This window comes from Ambystoma mexicanum, chromosome 8 (genome assembly GCF_040938575.1).
Source record: "Ambystoma mexicanum isolate Mex_15411 chromosome 8, UKY_AmexF1_1, whole genome shotgun sequence".
In the NCBI taxonomy this organism is placed as follows: domain Eukaryota; kingdom Metazoa; phylum Chordata; class Amphibia; order Caudata; family Ambystomatidae; genus Ambystoma; species Ambystoma mexicanum.
Window position 1 is genome coordinate 778563670 of NC_090929.1, and position 19715 is coordinate 778583384.

At 45.8% G+C, this 19715-nt stretch overlaps 1 protein-coding gene across 1 annotated transcript in view; it reads right to left on the bottom strand.

Moving 5' to 3' along the window:
* Positions 1-19715, bottom strand: part of LOC138472439 (hexokinase HKDC1-like) — a 1340644-nt gene that overhangs the window by 87248 nt on the left and 1233681 nt on the right. Inside the window, exon 17 of the mRNA XM_069610606.1 lies at positions 15629-15862. Within this exon, the coding sequence (XP_069466707.1) occupies positions 15629-15862 (234 nt within the window). The remainder of the gene's footprint in view (positions 1-15628; positions 15863-19715) is intronic.

Genomic DNA, 19715 nt, shown 5'->3' on the forward strand with positions numbered 1-19715 from the left:
GTAGACGTCATTCAGGGCCTTGGTGTCAGCTGAGTAGTCTCCAGTAATGGGAATGAGTATCTGGGTGTCATCGGCGTAATCTGTGTAGGAGACACCCAGATAGTCAAGTACATCAAAGAGAGGTTTAGTAAAACATTATAGAGTGTGGGTGACACGCAAGAACCCATAGGGACGCCACCGTGAATTGGGGATGGATCTGCAGCTGCGGACTGAGAAAAGACCTGCATAGATCTATTGCACAGAAAGGATTTAATCCAGGCCGTGGCTGGCGGAGAGAAGTGGGTGGCAGAGTGGAGGTGCCTGCATAAGATTTGGTGATTGACCAGATCGAATGCGGCAGAGAGGTCGAGGAGAAGTAACATGGCTAGTTTACCCTTGTCCTTCAAGACTTCAATTTGTGTTTTGAGATCTATTAGAGTCGTCTCTGTTCCGTGTCTGGGACGGAATCCAGATTGTCTGAGACCTAAAAGATTATTAGATTCCAAATGCTCTTGGATCTGCAGGTATGCTGCACGGTCTAAGATTTTGTGCAGGAACGGGACGGTAGTTATGGGTCTGAAGTTAGTGGGTATGCTTGGGTCTAAGGAAGGTTTTTTTAGCAATGGGATCACCCATGTGTCCTTAAGGTTGTCAGGGACAATACCTGTTTTAAAGGAGGAGTTGATGAAGGCTGTAATGAATGGGGCCAAGTCGTGGGCAGATTCCTTAACGATGGGAGCGGGGTACGGATCACCTTGGCAATTGAAGTGTTTGATCCTCAAGATGATGTTTTCCACCTATAGTGAGCGGCGAAAAGGCAAAAGGATTAGAATTGGGCAAGTCAGGAGAGAGGGCCCCTACAGGGGTGGGAGGGCGATTGTCCACTTTGAGACTATCTTGTTTGTCTTTAATTTTGGATTGTAGCATGAAGATTTTATTCAGTAAGGCTGCCTGAATGTTGGCACACCATTTACTATCTTTAATGCAGGTGTCAGGGGGGGTGGCTGGAGTTTCAAGCTCTTTTAGGATCTTAAAGAGTTCCTTAGTGTTGGAGTCAGCTTGCAGGATACGGTTATTAAGGGAGTCTTTTTTTGCAGCGATAATGGCTTCTTTGTAGGTGAGCGATGCAAGGAAGAAGCCGTCTTTGTGCATATCAGAAGGGTGACTTTTCCAGCGATTTTCGGCACAGCGTTTAGCTTTGCGGAGCACTCTTAACCGTGGTGTGAACCAGGAGTTCAGGTGTGCACGTGGTTTGGCCTTCCTAAATTTGATGGGGGCGATAGAGTCTATAGCGGTGAGCATACTACGGTTGTAGATGCGGTGGGATCATTACAGGAGTCAGTGGCAACATTAAGAGATGGGAGTAGCTGAGGGAGAAATTTCTCCTTAGTTATGTCCCTTTTATTACTAGTGGGGAGGGCTGGAGCTACCAGAGTCGGGACAGGGGGGGTGGCTTCAATATTAAAGGTGATGATGTGGTGGTCGGACCATAAGCAGGGGGTGTTGGCAAGGACATTAATATTGCAGTTGGAGCCAGCTAACCAGTTAAGAGTCCTACCTTTTGTATGAGTAGGCTCTTGAATGTGCAGGGTGAAACCAAAGATGGTTAGAGCGTTCTCCAGCTCCAGTGCAATATGATATTTTGGGTCGCTAAATCCCAGATTAAAGTCGTTTAGGATGATAATTTGAGAGTTGGTTTTGGTATTGTCAAGGAGGAGGGTGGATATTTCGCCGACAAAGTAAGTTGCAGATCCTGGGTGCCTGTTGATAAGGTGGAGCTTGGCTGTTTGATTGGGTGTTAGTGAGAGTTTGACTGATAGTAATTCAGCTGACTCAAGTTTGGAGTTGGTCGACACTCTTAGATCAAGAGTGTTTTTATGGATGATGGCCACGCCACCACCTCTGGCCTGGGCAGTGGTGCGGTCGCATCGCAAGATACCATAGTCAGGTGGTAAGGCAAGGGTCAGTGAGGGGCTGGATGCGGCATGTAGCCAAGTTTCAGATATGGCAATGAAGTCGAGATCTGAGGATCTGATGAGGTCTGCAATGTCTAGTGCATGCGCTGGAAGAGATCTGGCGTTGATAAGGGCGCCCTTGATGAGAGGCGGTTTAGTATCTGTAATAGAGGATTTGCTGTTGGTGGTTGGAGGGGGTGAGCACGGTGTTGTATGTAGTGTTTGCTTGGAAATGTTACTACGGGTAGGTTGTATGCGGAATCTAGTGCCTAATCTCTTGTTTCTGAGAAATAAAGAGCATGGTTGATTCGGAATAGGTTTCCTAGCGAAGTGTTCCAACCAGAGGGCCGGGTCATTAAGATATAGGTTGGTGTAGTTGTTGATGTAGTGTAGGCCTATGGTGGTGGTTGCAGGGCCCATTGTAGGGATCACACCTGACAGAGTCAGGTGGAGAGGGCTTGGGTGAGTCAAGGTGTCAAATGGCTGATTGATTGTCGGCCGTGGGGGAGGTGTGAGTAACTGAGTGGCAATGGCTGCTTGAAAGGGCAGAACGTGGTAGAGTATAAGGAGTGCCCTAAGGAGCATGGTGGTAGTGCACGACACCTAGGTGCAAGATAAGTCACACCGGGCGGCGGAGGAGGTGGGAGCACACTGATGCTTAATCACTGTAGATGAGAACATGAACACAGGCTAAGAATGCTGACCAGGGCAAATTCAATTATGCTGGGGCAGTGTAAAGCAGGCTAAATCAACATTGCTGGTAAGATGCAACAATAGGTAGGTTTGATTTTGCAAATGGTGTGCACTAATGGGCAAGTTCAGTTTTGCTAGGGCAGTTGAAAACAGGCTACTAGTAAAATGCAGCAATAGGCAGGTTCAGTTTTGCTAGGGCAGTATGAAAACGGGCTAAATCAGCATTTCTAGTAAAATGCAGCAATGGGCAAGTTCAGTTTTGCTAGGGCAGTAGAAAACAGGCTAAATCAATATTGCTAGTAAAGTGCAGCAATAGGCAGGTTCAGTTTTGCTAGGGCAGTAGAAAACAGGCTAAATCAACATTGCTAGTAAAATGCAGCAATAGGCAGGTTCAGTTTTGCTAGGGCAGTAGAAAACAGGCTAAATCAACATTGCTAGTAAAATGCAGCAATAGGCAGGTTCAGTTTTGCTTAAGGCCTTATGGGTCATCGACTGGCACGAACCGCAGTCTTCAATGCGGTGGTCCGAACCGAGGCACCAGGGGCAATTTTTGAGTGGATCTGTTAAAGACATTTTCTTTCCACATTTTAGAAATGTTTTAAATCCTGTCTTCGGTGTGGAAGGGTTCGATGAAGACGACATATTTCTTCATGAAAGACTGAAGCGCCGTTTGTAACGATCTGAAGCGAAGCTAACAGAACTTATGCCAACGGGCGCTCTTGAGGCATTTATACAGCGGATGACATCGGTACTCGACGGACATCAACTCCGCGACCTCGAGAGGAGCGCCCTCTGGTGGAGAGAGAGAGAAATTTTTTTCTGAAGAAGCAAAGCTGAAGGTAAGGATATATCTAAGATGAGGAATACGTGGGCGGACACAATCCATTCAAATGGCAGCGTTAGGAGAAGCAGGAACTTCCACTATGCCGCTCGCAAGCATTCCATACCTGTGTGGCACAAAGCCAGAAGGTACACTGCAGGCACCGAGAGAGAACTGTCAGAGAGCTGGCGCGTGCTGGCGGTTGAAGGCATAGCTGCCCGGATAGATGAAGGGAGATCTGCACTGAAGGGGCGGCTGTCCCAGAGCAGGAGCTTCATTGCTGCAGTGTGCCCCGGGTTAGAGAGGCTTCAATACACTGGTAAGTCTACCCAGAGCCATTGGGGACCCTGGGCATACTGACAGGCATTTGAACAGACAAAGGCATTTGAATATCGACCTAGTGAAATCCAAAGACAGAACTTGAACATGAGATATCAATGTGGGGAAAATTGGAGCAAATATTACCACAAGTAAATAAATAATGATGAAGATATGAAAAGGCAGAACTTTCCCATACATGAGATGTCAGTGTGGGCAAAGTTGAAATAAGTAGTACCTCAAGCCAATGAATTAGAAAGCACTATACATTAGAACAACTGTGTTAAATTAAAAAGACAGTTAACATAAGAAGTAGTTTGTGAAAGGAACACCCCAGACAGTGAACATTGGGAGGCAAGATACCTGGCAGCGGAGTACACCAGTGTATCTGTAAGACCCAGAAGGGATTTCCTGGCAGGAGAGTATACCAGGAGGTCCAGTCAAGTTGTACAAAGAGTAGAAACATCCCTGGCAGGAGAGTATACAAGGTGATCGAGGCTTCCTGGCAGGGGAATATACCAGGCGGTCCATTCAAGTTATACAGAGAAACCTGTTGGTTTACAAAGTATATGACAAGGAAGTACACCAAAGACATTTTGGACACCCTGAAGAAAATATTGTTTGAAAGAGACACTTTTCCCATAATTCTTAAATAATCCAGGGGAAGGGAACTCACCCTCTGGATCCAGGGACGACTCCTTGGAAAAGACTGTTTGTGTTGGTTTTGTTTGCTTGCCTTAGTTGTAGACACTTTTTGCCAAATAAAATTCAGATACATTTCCTTGCACTCTTAGTGTTCATTTTAGTGTGAGGGTCAGAGTAGTATGTTTTGGGACAGAAGGACAGTTTATATGTTTGACGACGAGACACAGACTGATCCTTAGTTTTAGTTTTCTAGGTAGGGAAAATCACTTTAGAATAGGGACAGAAAGGCTTTCATCCAACCCTTTTTTGTTGTTTAATAAAGTTGTCTGACGTTGAAAACATTAGAACTTTGGAGAGAGGGTCCCTGGAATGGCCTTTGTGTCCCCTATGCACATATAAGCAGCAAGGAGGAGAAACGACAGGTGGCAGTCGCTGTTTGGCCAACCCCCAGGTGGACTGGTGCAGTCCACGTATGTGAGCAGATATTCTCTTAGACAACCGTTCAAACCCTATCCAGCTGATGTCTTTGCGGGTACAGGTGCCCCATCACTGGACCCGGTTGACTAATGATAAATATCCAGCCGTACTGATGTCATTAGTGACAGCACGATATAGTAACGTTAGTCACAACCTAAACTCGCACCCCTAAACAAAGTTACACAGACACACACGTGCACACACGAAGATCATACATGCACTGTTCTGTAGATTGAGGACAAATAAATATACATACAGTCAGAAGCCTTTCCTTTTTACTAGACAAGTTCAGAAATGCACAAGTCACACAGAGCAAGCTTGCAATCGCTTTATTGCAACTAACCATATGGAACTACAAGGACATATATGGAACCTAGGAGAGTCGAGTACTACTAACCTCTAAATAAAATACAATATATATAGGGAAACCATAGAATGACTGTAGTGATTTTCCATGAAGCCACAAGCCTCAGAATAAGGCAAGAAGAGGTAGAGACTCTGTAGCGCGAAGCACAGAAGCCTGTGCCTGCAGCCAAAGACATGGGCCGCTGGAACATTCCTGGCTCCGCAGGCAGAGAGCCACCTGCAAAATAACAGAATAAAATCCTCTATAATTGCAGACCAAAAATTTCAGTTTTGTGGTCCTCACCCACGTGACTCGGCCATGCCGAACAATGGCCATTTACCTGTGGTGGGAGGAGATGCCATTCCCATTGAAGACAGACACAATTGATACATGCGTTGTCCACTAAACATTGCAGTTGGCAGGCACTCTCTCAGGGTAGGTGGCTATGTCAGTGGCAACAATGGGGACACACAGTCTTTCTCATTACCGTGAAAAGGCACACTGTGCGCTGTGAACAGAACAGGGTCCCAGGCCTGAGGAGGCCTGCTCCAACCAATCAGGGTGCCCGAATCCTGTGGTGGTGTATGAGGATGCAAGGGCCAATGGTAGTCCTGCGACCCTGCAACAATGTAATAGATAGTTTTTGGGGAAGCCTCAGTCAAACCCACCTGACATGGGAAGACAATCTAACAACATATATAGCGGACATATAGGGGACGTCCATAGGTATTACTACCCGAGCTACCCAATGGGTTCAGTTCTTAGGTTTTTGGGGAAGAATTGGGAGCTCTGACATCATTATGGGATAAAAGCTTGTGACCCGAGCTCAGGAGTTGTGATTGCTGGAGATTTTTATATTTCCTGTAAGATTCCTGTCAGTTTGGAACAATAAAATACAGTTCTGCTTTGCCGCATTGCTGAGTCCTCCTTCATTGCCAGGGGAGGGTTTGATGGGCCTTGGGCACTCTGCTAAGTGGTGATTTTGTAGTGTGAACCCCCTGTCCTCTAGCATACCTTTACAAATTGGTAGCAGAGGATGGTTCGCTACGTTCCATCGGCATGGAGACGTCTCTTCCATCGCAATGCCTGGAGGGCTGTGATGTGACTGACGGAAAACAAGGACCACATGGAAGGTGCACCCCGTGAAGAGGCCGTCAAGAGCCGCCTTGGAGAAAATCATGGCCGTGGTCTGTGAGATGCCTAGCAGACCAGAAGGGCGCAGTGGCAGCTTTGGGGAGAGCCAGTGGCTGAGTGGCGACAGCGGGTCACGGAGTGTAAGTATTGTCTCAGCCATAAGGCAAATAGGGGAAGAGGTGAACAGTTGTTGGGTATGGGGTGGTACTGATTATTGTTGAGTAGTCGGTGGTAAGATGTAGAAGTGGATGTTAGTTGTCTGTGGCTAGGGAACATTCAATCTTGAGGTGACCAGTTGCGGCAGTCGGCCTAGACGACTGACTTAAGGGTACAGGTGACAGAAGATATTTAAATATTGGATTTCCGGTGGGTTGGGCATTGTACCTTGGGTCATGGATGATGGTATCCATGGGTTTCAGGCTTAGCAAGTGAAGTTACCTTGAATTGAAGAAGGTGTTCTTCTGGTTAAGTCTAGCAGAGGCGTTTTTTCTACAAGGCGACGCTCTAGGTACAGATTGAGCATGTGAAAAATTGGTATCACCTGTTAGGAGGCAAGGTGACGCCATGGATATATGTTGTTTATATTTGTCGCAGTCTTGGAGTCACTGGGAAATGTTTTGGTTAATTTAGCGAGTGGGCGGGTATCAGCAATTCTGTTTCTTTATCCTTTTGCACTATTGAGGTGACTTCACAGGGAGGTTTGTTTATAGGAATCGGAGAGCAGGTGGAGGTGCAGAACTCTTTTTTTGGCGATCAAGGATTGATAGAGTTCTGAAATTTTGTGGCAGTGTGCGGAAGATGCACGCGCAAGATTAGTAAGTGTGCCTGCAAAGGTGGAGAGTTGCAGAAGGGCGGTGCGTGGAGCACCCCCAGGATATTGGCTGAGAGACGGAGAGGCTTGTGATTTTGTGAACTAAACTGTTGTTTGAATATTGGAAGTTAATATAAGGTAAAGTGCATTTGTTTGATAACATCAGAGGTGTTGAAAGCCCCGAACTGTGGTCAAGTAAGTATTAAAGTGATGCATTGTGGGAAGAATGTGGGGGACACACCCCTACAGCACATGTGAGGGTCCTTTCCATGGAATGGACATGAAGCACAGAGAATAAACTGCCTACGCCATGGCCAAAAATTGGGAACTTCTCCAAACGTTTGCAGCAACCATTACACACGCATGTACACGAGGCTTATAAGGGGAAGAAATTGAATAAGCAAATGGCCATATTTGAACTGTGGAAAATGTTTCAGGACGATGGAGGGACAGGAGGCCGTGGGCGAAAACCCCTCTGCCCCACCCTTCTCCTCCTGAACATGAGAACAGAGGTGCAACAACGGGTGTCCAGGGGTAATACCCAGCGAGGGAATTGAGAGCAGCGGCAGAGTACACAAATCCAATATTTGCACTTCCAGTTTACAGCAGAATGGAGGGGCAGAAAGACACGAAAGGTAGTAGAGGAAGCTAGAAGTGCTAGATGCGTAAAAGGAGAGCATAATGAAAATCCAAGCATGCATCAAAAGAGCGACATGGGGAGGGAAGGGAGACACGAAGGACCAGAGAATATAGCATCGAACGAATGGGTAGGCGGACAAATACTGATTAAACTAGATGGGAATGTAGCAGGAGAAGCAGGAGGTCCCAATAAGTAAGTAATGGGTTGTAAGGACACCAGTGAATTAAGAGAGTGGGCAGTGATAATGGAAGAAGTAAAGAGACAAGAAAAGGAGGAAAAGGAAGAACAGGAGAGAGTGCAAAGGGAGAAACAGAAGGCAGAAGCACAAGAGCGTGAACAGCGAGGGATGCAGACACAGAGGGAGCTTGAGGACATGGCAAGGAAAAGTGCAGAAGAAGACAGGGAAAAGCAAGTGAAGATAAATAAGGACAAGAGGAAGTTAGAAGCAGAACGGCTCATTATAGAGTGATGGCTGAGGGAGGAGGAAGAGCACCCTGTGAGAGAAGTGCAAGTGAAGTTGAGTTTAGCACATTTTTGTGATGAGGAAAGAGAGGAGGAAGGAGAGTCGGACCGAGGCAGGAGATATGATAGGGTAGTCACGTTGCCAGACAGAGACAATACTGGGTCTTTCATGAGGGGGGAGCGTGGGAGCATGATTGACATAGAAGGGCAGCAGGGAGGCACAGTATTAAGGAGACTAAGCTTCCAAGATCATATCGACAGCAATGGTGGAGACACCAGGTTGGACGACGACTTAGTAAGGAGTGAGGATGAAGAAGTGGCACAACCTGCCCATCGGTTTACAGGTAAGAGCCCAGATTGAGACACCAAATGGGGAGCAGACAAGGACCTGGGTGGACTGAGGGGTGACAAGGATGAGAGGGCACATCCTTCTAGGGCTATATCGTGCAACACTGACATCGTTACTCCATATACACAGAGGCTCAGAGACCTTCCAGCACGAAGGAGTGGAGAATTGGCAAGGGGGTTCACCACCACCAAAGACACTGGGAGACAGGAGGAGGAAACACTATTCCCCTTATTTGAAAAGGGAGGAGGGCGACCTCAATACATACCATGGCAATAGATTGACAAAGACAACTTGAGGTGCAAGTTACCCTCGTTGACCGCGGGTGCAGGGAAGTGGATATACGAAATAGAAAAGCTAACAGCAAGTACGACACTAGCAGTGGGGGATATGAAAAGTTTACTTTCGGCAATTCTCAGGGAGGTTGCCGATGATGTGTGGAAAAGGGCCTGCTACCCAGCAGTAACCATGCAGAACACGGCGAACAACGGTTCCCCATTCAACAATTGCTGAGCGGTCATGTGGCGCGCTCTATCGGTACATTACCCCGACCCCTCAAACATTAGCGTGATCATGGCACATAAAATGGGGGAAGACGAAGACCCACTGCAGTACATTCAAGAGAAATGGAGACTTGAAACACGAGAACCATGGGACAAAACAGTGGGATTATTCTATCATATATTATGTCAAGGGTTGCCAGAGCAGTTGCAAAAGCAGTTCAAGAGGTTAGTGGGGATGGAGACAAAACGTGGTCAGAAATTCAACTCACTATAGTAAACTATTGTGGGCTAATGCAAGAAAATGCAAGCAAGAAGCGTGAGGAAAGGAAACAGGAAGATGCAAAGTTAGTGAACAAGAAATTGTCAACTGATGCCACGGAACGGGTAATGTTAACAAACACGGAAGGACAAGGCACCATGCATCCGCAGTATGGACCACCACCCACAGGGAGAGGTTTCATGGGCCGGGGTGATGCGCATCATGAGTTCAGAGGAAGAGGGGGGCCACCAAGAGACAGAGGGTACAGGCACCTGATACAAGGCCCAGAGGAATTTTCAGGAGATTACCCGAAACCAATGAGGGAACCACCACAGTGGTGGGTGTGTGGTCAGATAGGACACATTTACAGGGTGTGTAGAAGTAGAGGGGGGTGCAATATCAGCCTACATATCAGGGAGAACAGACAGAGTACTGTTCTCAGGACCAAACACGATGACAGGTGCAGACCTTGAATGCATACCTGCAGGCATACCAACCCATGACACAGGCACATCAGATGCCTGCACCCACACCGCAGTAATCACAGGCGACACCTACACTGCAGATGCAGAATAACACACAGTCACCATACATGGCACAGCCAGGCAACAGGACATTGCCACGCACAGACTCTATGGGAATGGCTCCCATTCAGAAACTGTGAGCGGCAACTGTGGTGGGGGCAACCCATTCACAGGGAACAAAATGTCATTATACCCACAATAGGACAGCCCCCAGACAGACCTGATGTGTTTCGTCCTTTCATTTACACCCAACCTTGCAGGGGAACCATGTATCAGAGTGACGATAGATGACAATACTTTTTTCTTTCTTGCAGACACAGTGATGACTAGGTCCTGTATCAGGGAGGGAAGGTATCCAATGTCAGGCGACACCATGAATGCACAGGGATTTTCTGGGGCAACGGATTTGGTTCCTTTTACAGACGATCTTACACTTTCTATAGGGGAGCATGACGTAGCTCTACCCTTATTGTATTGCCGATATACACCAGTAAACACAATGGGAAGAGACATCATGAGCAAACCCAACAGGACCATATCATTCACTGACCAAGGGATAGTGTGTTCCACACCTGGGATTCACCTCTTAAATGTGAGGAAAATTATTGTGGACGAATGGTACAGAGAGGGGTGCCGGCAGATGAGGAGTTGTTCTTATATTGGACTGAAGTCATAATAACATCGCTCCCAGGGATACAGGAAAACCATGGCGACTTCCAAATGAGTACCTGTTTAGACCAGAACTACCATTAGACAAGCAAGATGGGACGGTGAATTAGAGGCAGTAATAATAGGGGGGAGACAGAATAACAGTACATGGGACAGATGACACCGGACGACCATGGAGGTCAGTGATTGCAGTGGCAGAAGAGTGACTACCGTGACAGACTAATAATTGTTCAAATACAACAGCTCAGACCAGGAGCTAGTGTTCGACATTAGCATTGCATAATGGGTGTACATACACAGCAGAGAAGTACCACAGAGAACGGCGATGATTCTACAAACACTGCTGTTCTTCCTCGAGGAAGACTTGCCCAAGGTCCCCAGTGCCTTATGGACCACGAGTCCCCATGAGGTGGGGCTTTAGATGGGAATAGGAGCAGTGAAGATAAAACATAAGCAGGAGCCATTCTCCCAAGAGCAAAGCAATAACCTCTATCGAGGGAGGCAGACAAGGGCATTGCGGCCTGAGTCAAGCAAGGCATTCTGATACCATCAGAGTCACTGTTAGGCAGAAACCTGTGCAGTTTCCTTTAGGACCACTGCAAAAGGCTTAGGACTACAGGTGTTGGCAGTAAACCCAATTGGTAGCAGTCTGTGCCACCCAGATTTACCTGGTAGCTGTGGCTGAGCAGCCAGACTTCTCTCAAGAAGAGTTAGACAGTATATAGAGTATACAAAATAGGTACAGAGATACAGTAGCACAAGCAAACAGTGACCAGAGCTTGGGTGTAAAAGTATATAATTATTTATTTAAAAACACACTTGTAAAATACACTAACACTAATATGGCAAGCAAGTTCAAACACAGTCACTATCAATATATATACATCCCTGATTACTTATTGAACAAGTTTTAGTTAAAACACCACTTATTTGCAGACAGAGGTGAGCGCTTAAACTAAGATGGCACTCCAATAAGTTAGTTAAAAAGGGAGGGAAAAGGTAGAATTAGGACAGCACAATACCAGCACTTTTTAAAAGAACCACAGCAAGTCAGAAAAAGGCAGAGTCTACTGTTAGAGCAAGAAAGTTCATAGGCCAGACCCACTCTTGGAGAGAGCCAGGCGGAATGTGTCCACGATCACACAGTTGAATAATACGTTAAAAAGTCTTTGCAGATAGTTCAAAAAGGGTTGGATCAGTTCAGAAAAAGTTAGTTAGCAGGTCCCAGGTCACCCCAGGATAGAGAGTCAAGGATTTACGGGACACCTTGAACAGTCTGTTGCAAGGGAGACCAGGCGGGACACAGTACCTGAAATGGTGAGAAATCTCCAGAGGGGGCAGTTGTTCCTGGCAGCGGGTGCAAGTCGGAGCTTCGTCCTGGGGAAGAGAAGATCTCAACATGGAGGAAAGCTGGAGGTTGTTGCACTGCCAGGGAAGAAACCAGCCGCAGAGTTTCTACCCTTTAATTTGCTGTAGTGGTGAAGCGTGGCTATCCGGCCGCCGGGGTGCTTGGTACGGGTGATTCGACCATGAGACGATTCAGGGAGGCGAAAAGAGGGTGAACTGGTCATCCCCACCAGTTCAGAGGAAGAAGACTCTCCGGGATGAAGATCTTTTCTGTCGTCAGGAAGTGGTGAGGCGGTTCACCAGGGCTCCACCGGTGGTGTCGTCGTTGCAGGTCGGCTCAGCTTCTCCCTCTTCGGATTCTTTGGTCCTGTGGCGACTTCTGAAGTTCCAGTCCCCAAAGCCCTGCTTTTATGCAGAAAACCCCCATTCATCAGTCCTAGCTGTCACTCAAACATGCTAAGTGGTGAGCCGGGCGGCTCACCACTGGGCCAATCACACAAGAGTGCGATTTGAGTTGCTGAGGCAACTCAGTCCAGGGTGCCTAAACTCCCCTCCCACACATCCTGTAGACCCAGACAGAGTGGCACCACTTTTGGAGGCTTCTGTGCAGAAGCCCGCCAAAAAGTGGAACAAAGGGTTCGACTTGGGTTGGAGTTACAGAGGCGAACACAAACACCATTTTAAAACTGAGTCCTGGCAAAAAGACTCAACCAGGGAATAAATATGAATTAAATAACCCGGCTGTATCTTTAACATTGCACCAAAAAAGTGGTGCGTTTAAAATGAATGGGAAAATCCCATAGGAAATATTCCTGTGGAATATTTCACGTGGTAACCACTGCCACAAGCCAGAAACTCGATGAGGGGGGACTGCACAGTACCCCTCGAAAAATAGACCCAGGGGCAATCTAATTACCCCTACCAGTACTTCCACAATATGATGTTTTGTACTGGTTCTGTTCACAATTTAAGACTAGTAAAGTCAGTGGTGACTTTACAGGCCCTGGGAGAGAGTAGTCAGTCCCAGGGTATGGGGTCTATGTTTGGGGGTCACTATGACACCCCTGTGTTACTGCACTGAGGGTGCTGTGTAACACACTTACCAAAAATACTTGAAACCCTATGGAGTAAAAGACTCCATAGCCCATAAAACACATTCCAAAGTCAAAAGATATCTCAAATCATGCCTAAGAGTGGGAGAAAAAGAGTCTCACTCTTAGCAGGAGAAAAAAATAAACCCCAAAAAATCCAGCAAAGCTGCTGATGGACTCACTAGGTTTGGGAAAATAGCCTTAACAGAGAATTCTCCCTAGCAGTCACTATGCAACAAAGCGGTGTACCCTGTGAAAAAGGCAGCAACGGTTACCTGGTGTTTTATACAAGACTTGCACGCTGTGAACCATATTGTCGAGGCAGAATTTCCTCTAGTTCTGAACCCTGCAACAATTTTGTGTAGCATTCCTACGGAAGCTACCTGTTTCACAGTTATAGATTTGAAGAATGCCTTCTTCTCTATACCGCTCCACCCAGACTCACAAGATTTGACTTCATTTCTATATAGAAATAGGAAATGGAAACACACTCGTCTTCCACAAGGGTACTGTGAGTCCCCGTCCATATTTAAGAGGGTCCTCCAGATGGACTTAGGCAATGACAGTTATAAAGTGATGTTATACAATACGTAGACAACATCTTTATCTGTAGCAAAACAGAAGCCCGATGTAGAAATGACTGTACTAGCAGAAAAGGGGTACAAGGTAGACAAGGCCAAACAAGCAAGCCACTTCCAAGGACACATGTCATGCTACGGATCGGGGCAAAGGGTGAGGGCAAGGGTCCAGCCAGAAAGTTTTTGGGTGACTTCATTTTCTGGGGGGATTAGGGGTTGTTCTCAAAGATGTCTGTGCCACAGGCCACAAATACATTAATATGCCCTTATATAAAAAATACAACAGCTCAGAAGAAAAATAGTCCTCCAGAGCTGCATCAACATTAGGGCTCTGAGTGGAGATCAATTAACTCTGGCAGATAAAATAACATAATTCCACCAATTTCTGTGCCTTTGATGGATGCACATGGAGACTGAGCAAAAGAGCAGCACTTATCTTGTTTGTAGAATGTTGGCTGTTCATGCTGCAATTTAAAAATGCTCACAGGAGCTGCACATCCATATTAAGAGCTCTTTCAAACACAAGGAGAAACACCAGGACCCTCTCCAGAAAGACCCTGCTGCTAAAGCAAATACAAGTAAAGCCTGGTAATATGGGTGCTATTCCGAGCTCCAATCGAAGCAGGGGGCTTTGACTGCCCATCGTTTGCAAAATATTAATCACCCTTAATTGCAGATTTACACATGTTATGCATATTCTGCATAGTGCCAAGATACTTGCATGTGTCAAACAATGACTCCAAACAGGTGACTTTCACACAGACTCTTCTAGGTTTGTGCAAGTCTGAAAGAAGTAGTTACATCCAGGGTAAATTAGAGGGATTGTGCCATATTAGGTTTGAAATAATCAACCAGTCATGGATTCCAGATTCACTTCATATTGCATTATAGTACATATACTCCGCCATTCATAATATGTACAAGAATACACAATGGCTTGTGATGGAAATGCCAGGACATATAGAACATAATTCAAGAGCTATGTTTTGCATATTTTTAAGAACCTAGAGTGTGCACGAAGGAATGATGTTAGGTGAGAAAAGAGGATTGTTTTTTTCGGTATCTCTAATATTTACACGCTTAGCACTTTTCACATTCTGCGTTTACTTTGCATGGATTTTACAGTTCTGTGCTAGAAGAGAAGACATGCATATACTTGACTTTGTCAGGAAGGAACAGAGTTTTCTTTTATCTTTAGGTGGCTAATAGAATTAATATTGTTAAGTTGGGTGATATTAGCGTGATTCAAGATGGACTCAAGCTACTTGTGCCCACTGTGATAACACTGAATTTTACTCATTTGCCTGCGACAATTCTTTTATGGTAATTGTGAAAGAGCTCTTCACACTGCAATACGTGAATTTGATCCCACGGCCCCCACGACCCCATTTGGCAATCTAATCTTCCAAAACAAGAAATAAAAGCACACATTAAAAGAACGTTTTCATTTTCGGTAGTACTTCACATGTATCCTCACTTATCAAACAATGACCACAAGCAGATATATTTATCATAACGTTTGTTTTTGTACCTGTCTTGAAAGTATTGTTGGACATTTCAGACATGGGCATGGCATTGTTTCGGATCACAATACTTTATATTCTAGGTTAGCAGAAGCCACATTTGCTTGGATTGTGTCTATTAACTAGTTACAATTATTCAATGGCTTATAATAGTTAAAACTTTGACCTGACCTCTGGGAGCATGCAAAAGAAAATACCAATATGCTTTAGTTACAAAGAACCCTCCCTGGGCGCGCATGCATAATGTGCATGCCAACCCAGGTAAGACATCCTGGTTACACCGCTGTGCATATGGGTCGCAGGAATCACAAAGAATGTGAGGTTATGTGAAGGGAGCAGGCCTCTAAATTGGAGGACACGGGAAGGGGAACAATGTAACGTCACATAAAGGCATACCGTCCTTAAACTGGCCACACTGCTTATCAATAACCTAAAAATAAACAGTGTAAAGGTGCAAACGGTACTGAATTATGTGAGAATGCCGGTATGGTACATGTTAAATACTTACTGTGGGTGTAATTTATACAATGTTCCATCCACACCAACTGTCACTTGAAGATGCTCTAATCCCCTGTTCTTCCGTATTTTATCCACAATTGCTGACAATCCAGCTCCACAGAGCTGGGCTGCTCTGGTAGAAACGACAGTACACACCATCTTTACAATGATACTATCATCGCAGGTGCTATCGAGACCCAGCTGTTGAAGAATTCTTCTTACTTGTAGCAGGGCAAGCCTGTCACTGTAAAACCGAAATGGAAACTGCAATTAGAAAGACATTACTCAATTAAATATTTCCACATATACTTTACTTTCAGCCTGGCTTGAGGACTGTCTGTCTTGGGTTGAAGAAGTGATGTATAAAATCGCACTGCTCTGTAAGACAAATGCATGTTTCTGGAGCTAAAGAATTGTATTTGAGCATATCCACAATGCTTTGCTCATGTGGCTCTGAACTGTGGGTGAAATTCAGTAGTGATGGCTACTGGGTGGCGCTGTGGCATGCATAACTTGACTCAAATCATTTAAGGATAGCTCAGCGGCAACTGCTCGCCTTGGAAGCAACACTACATGAAGCAACACAGGTCCCAGGGTCCGCGCTTAGAAACCTCTGGGTATTAAGCGTGTTAAAAATATCATATCATATCTTCTATTTTCCCATTTCAGTTCAAATATTTCGAGCCTTTTTAAACTTACCTTAACTTTTCTGTTATTTGCTACACATGCCCCCCCATTGCTCCAATCACAGGGCTCTCAGACTCTACTGCACTGCTGACCATGATACCAGTACATGTCAGACACTGAAATGTGGGGTGGGAATGCTTTGTGTTGTGTGTTGTTGGTAAATGAATGACTTTAGCAGTGACTGTGACAGAGAGGCCATAACCAGCTGCTGCCTTGCACATTCCAATGCATTGACTATACTGAAGGTAATGTTCTCGAATTCTGATCACACACTTGTGGTTTTCATATTCTCTCACAGGGCGCAGCCACTCACTAAGGTTCTTGTTTTTTCACAGGGAACAGCCACTCACTAATGTGTGTAAGTTTTCTCACAGAGTGCAGCCAGCCATTACGTTTCTCTTGAATGTTTACAAGATGCATCCATCACTAATCGTCCTCAGGTATTTTAACAGGGCACATACGCCCCTTAAGGATATTGGCTATTTTCACAGGACTAAGTCACCCGCTAAGGTTCTCAGGTCTTTTCCACAGGGTGTACCCACCCTTAAGGTTGTTGGGTATTTTCGGATGGGTCAGTCACCCCTTAAGGTTATCAGTTTTTTCACAGGGCGCAGCCACCTATTATGAAGTTTATTTGGCTATCCAATCCTGGATGATCATAAATTCACTTTCCCTTAATGATAACAAGACTGAACTTCTTATTGTAGCAACCAATTACAGGTTAAATAATCTTGATGCTTTGTATAAGAACTTCTCCATTGCTAGCAGCCAGATTCCTGTGTCCACTTGCGTGAACACTAGGTGCCCTTGTTGATGCAGAGCTTAATATGAAAGATCATGTATCCCACATTAGGACCTACTTTGGTTACACGATTAAACTCCTTAACCAAATCAGACCCTATATCTCTGTTGAGAATAGATCCACCTTAGCATCAGCACTTATTAACTCGAGCCACGATTATTGTAATAGTCTCTTGGCAAGGACCTCGAAGTCAAATATTCAGTCGCTGCAGATGGTGCAGAATAGTGCTGTTCGTGCCGTTTTCGGTTTGCGAAAACATGATCACGTTTCTGAGGCCAGAAAAATGTTACACTGGTTGTCTATAGTGCTCAGGATTCCTCATAAGATTCTAACACTGGCTCACAAATGCTGGTCATCCACTGCCCCTCCTTATCTTATGAAACAATTGACTCCAGATAAACCTGCACGGGTCCTGGATCAGGAGATTCGCACAAAATCAAACAGTCACGTTTCAAATTGTCTAAATTTGGTGGATGCAACTTTTCAGCATAGGCATCCAGGGAATGAAATGCCCTCCCAAATAAAATATGTTCTATCTCTTCCCTGCTTTGCTTTAAAAAAGCAGTAAAAACACACTTTTTTGGCTAGTCCTCCTGGCTATGCATCACTCTCCTGCTCTTGTAGTTTTGTATCTCGCTATCTGTGCATTATTTGTGTGTACCTTGAGGCCTATGGGTATTTGGCGTGTTAGAAGAATTAAATAACTAAATAAAAATAAATAAAGTTAGTCTGAGCCCGGCAGAGGGAGATCAATTGAAAGCTTTGAGTTAAAGTGGGTCTGATCCCGGTGGAGGGGGTCCCGGGGTGAAGCGAAAATCACCTGTGAAGTTTTTCTGTGGTAAAGTGGGTCTGAGCCCATGGAAGAGGGACCCGAGGTGAAGCAAAAATCACCTGAGAAGGTCTTGTGTTAAAGTGGGTCCCAGCCCAGCAGAGGTGCAGTGAAAGGAACTTTAATGTTTGTCATATTGCATCCGGACCCCTGTGAACATGAGACTTTGAATGGCAAAGAGACTTTGGCACAGAAGGCCATGATGTTGAAGTATTGAACTGCACCCTCGTCCTAGAGAAGCCCGAGACCATGCTGAGCTCGAGTGTGCCGCTTGTCCCATGCTGTAAACGTGGGCAAGGAAAGCCAACGGCTTGAATATCCTGACATATAATTTCTTGAAAACCTTTCTTTTGCATAACATTGTTCACCACATTGGGCCTCATTACGAGGTTGGAGGTAGCCTTTCCGGTTTTACCGGCAAGGCTACCTCCATACCGGCATTAAAATCCAGCACCCACGAATGGGCAATTACCGGGGTATTCCGGCCCCGCGGGACACAGTAATTGCCCTTTTGCGGGTGCCAGTATATCCCCATTCCCATTTCAGCCCCATAGGGCTCAATGGAAATGGGGATGCCTGTAGTATCGGCACCATTCATAACGGTGCTGGTGCTGCAGGCTTGCTGTGCTCGCGGGTGCCTTTCAGTCCGCCAGGGCAGTCTTGGCGGAATGAAAGGAACCTGCAAGCACCACTCGGAGTTTGCCAGTCTCGGACAACGGTACCGGCAAGCATACCGGTACCGTTGTTACTGGACTGGCAACCACGTAATGAGGCCCATTGTGCATTTAGAAGTAAGGATTGGTAATAGGTTTATTAGTATAGGCCCTAGACACCACTAGGACTGCATTATTATTTTTTAATGGCCATAGCTTGCTCCCATCTTTAGATTTAGGATTAGATAGGCATTTTTCAAACCCAATTGAAGTTCAATAAACACCCTTGAACTGTGGTCACTTGTGTCTCTCTTACTGTTTTATACCATCCCTTCCTTACAATGCGGACACGACCAGACAAGCCAAGGAGCTGAAAGCTGCAGGAAGAGGAGCCCAGAAGGGCTGGTGGAGTGCAAGACACTGAGACACTGGCCCGGTTTGTGAAAGGGGGTGCAGAGTGGCGAGGGAGCCGTGTCTCCAGAAAGCCAGAGCGGGATGGATGGCAGTCTGTTGGCCTTGTTCAGATCAGTGCTCATTCCCCTGGGACATGTGCCAGTCCCAGAGGTGTCCGAGGGGCAGATGGTGAGACCCTGACCTCAACCCAAGAACCTTTTGACCTGCTCGTCAGCACTGTGCTACTATTGGTGAGTTTCATAAGCCAGAAAGAAACTCAGTAGCGTGCTGGTGGCTGTAGTGGGAGCAGGAGCTCTGTGAAAGGTGAACAGCCCGGTGAAGTATAGCAGGAAAAAGCAAAGGAAAGCAATAAAAGGGAAAAGGCAAAGCAAAGTGAGTGAAAGCAAAGATAAGGAAGCAAAAGCAAAGGGAAGCAAACAAAAGCTGAAAAGCGCAAAGATAGCAAAGTGGAGTAACAGAACAAGGAGCTAGAGGCACAGAAATAAAGAGAGACAGAGCAAGTGCGCTGGCGGCACGGAAACAACCAAGTGAGGGTGCAAGTGACCCGAAAGTGAGAAAGAGGGTGCAAGAGACCCAAAATAAAGGTAGAGAGTGCAAGAGGCACGTACATGACAAAATGAAGGTGCAAGAGAGCAAGACGAAAAGCAAAGAGAAGTGTGCAAGAGGCACTGAAAAGTGGAAAGAAGGTGCAAGTGTGAACAAAAGTAAAAGG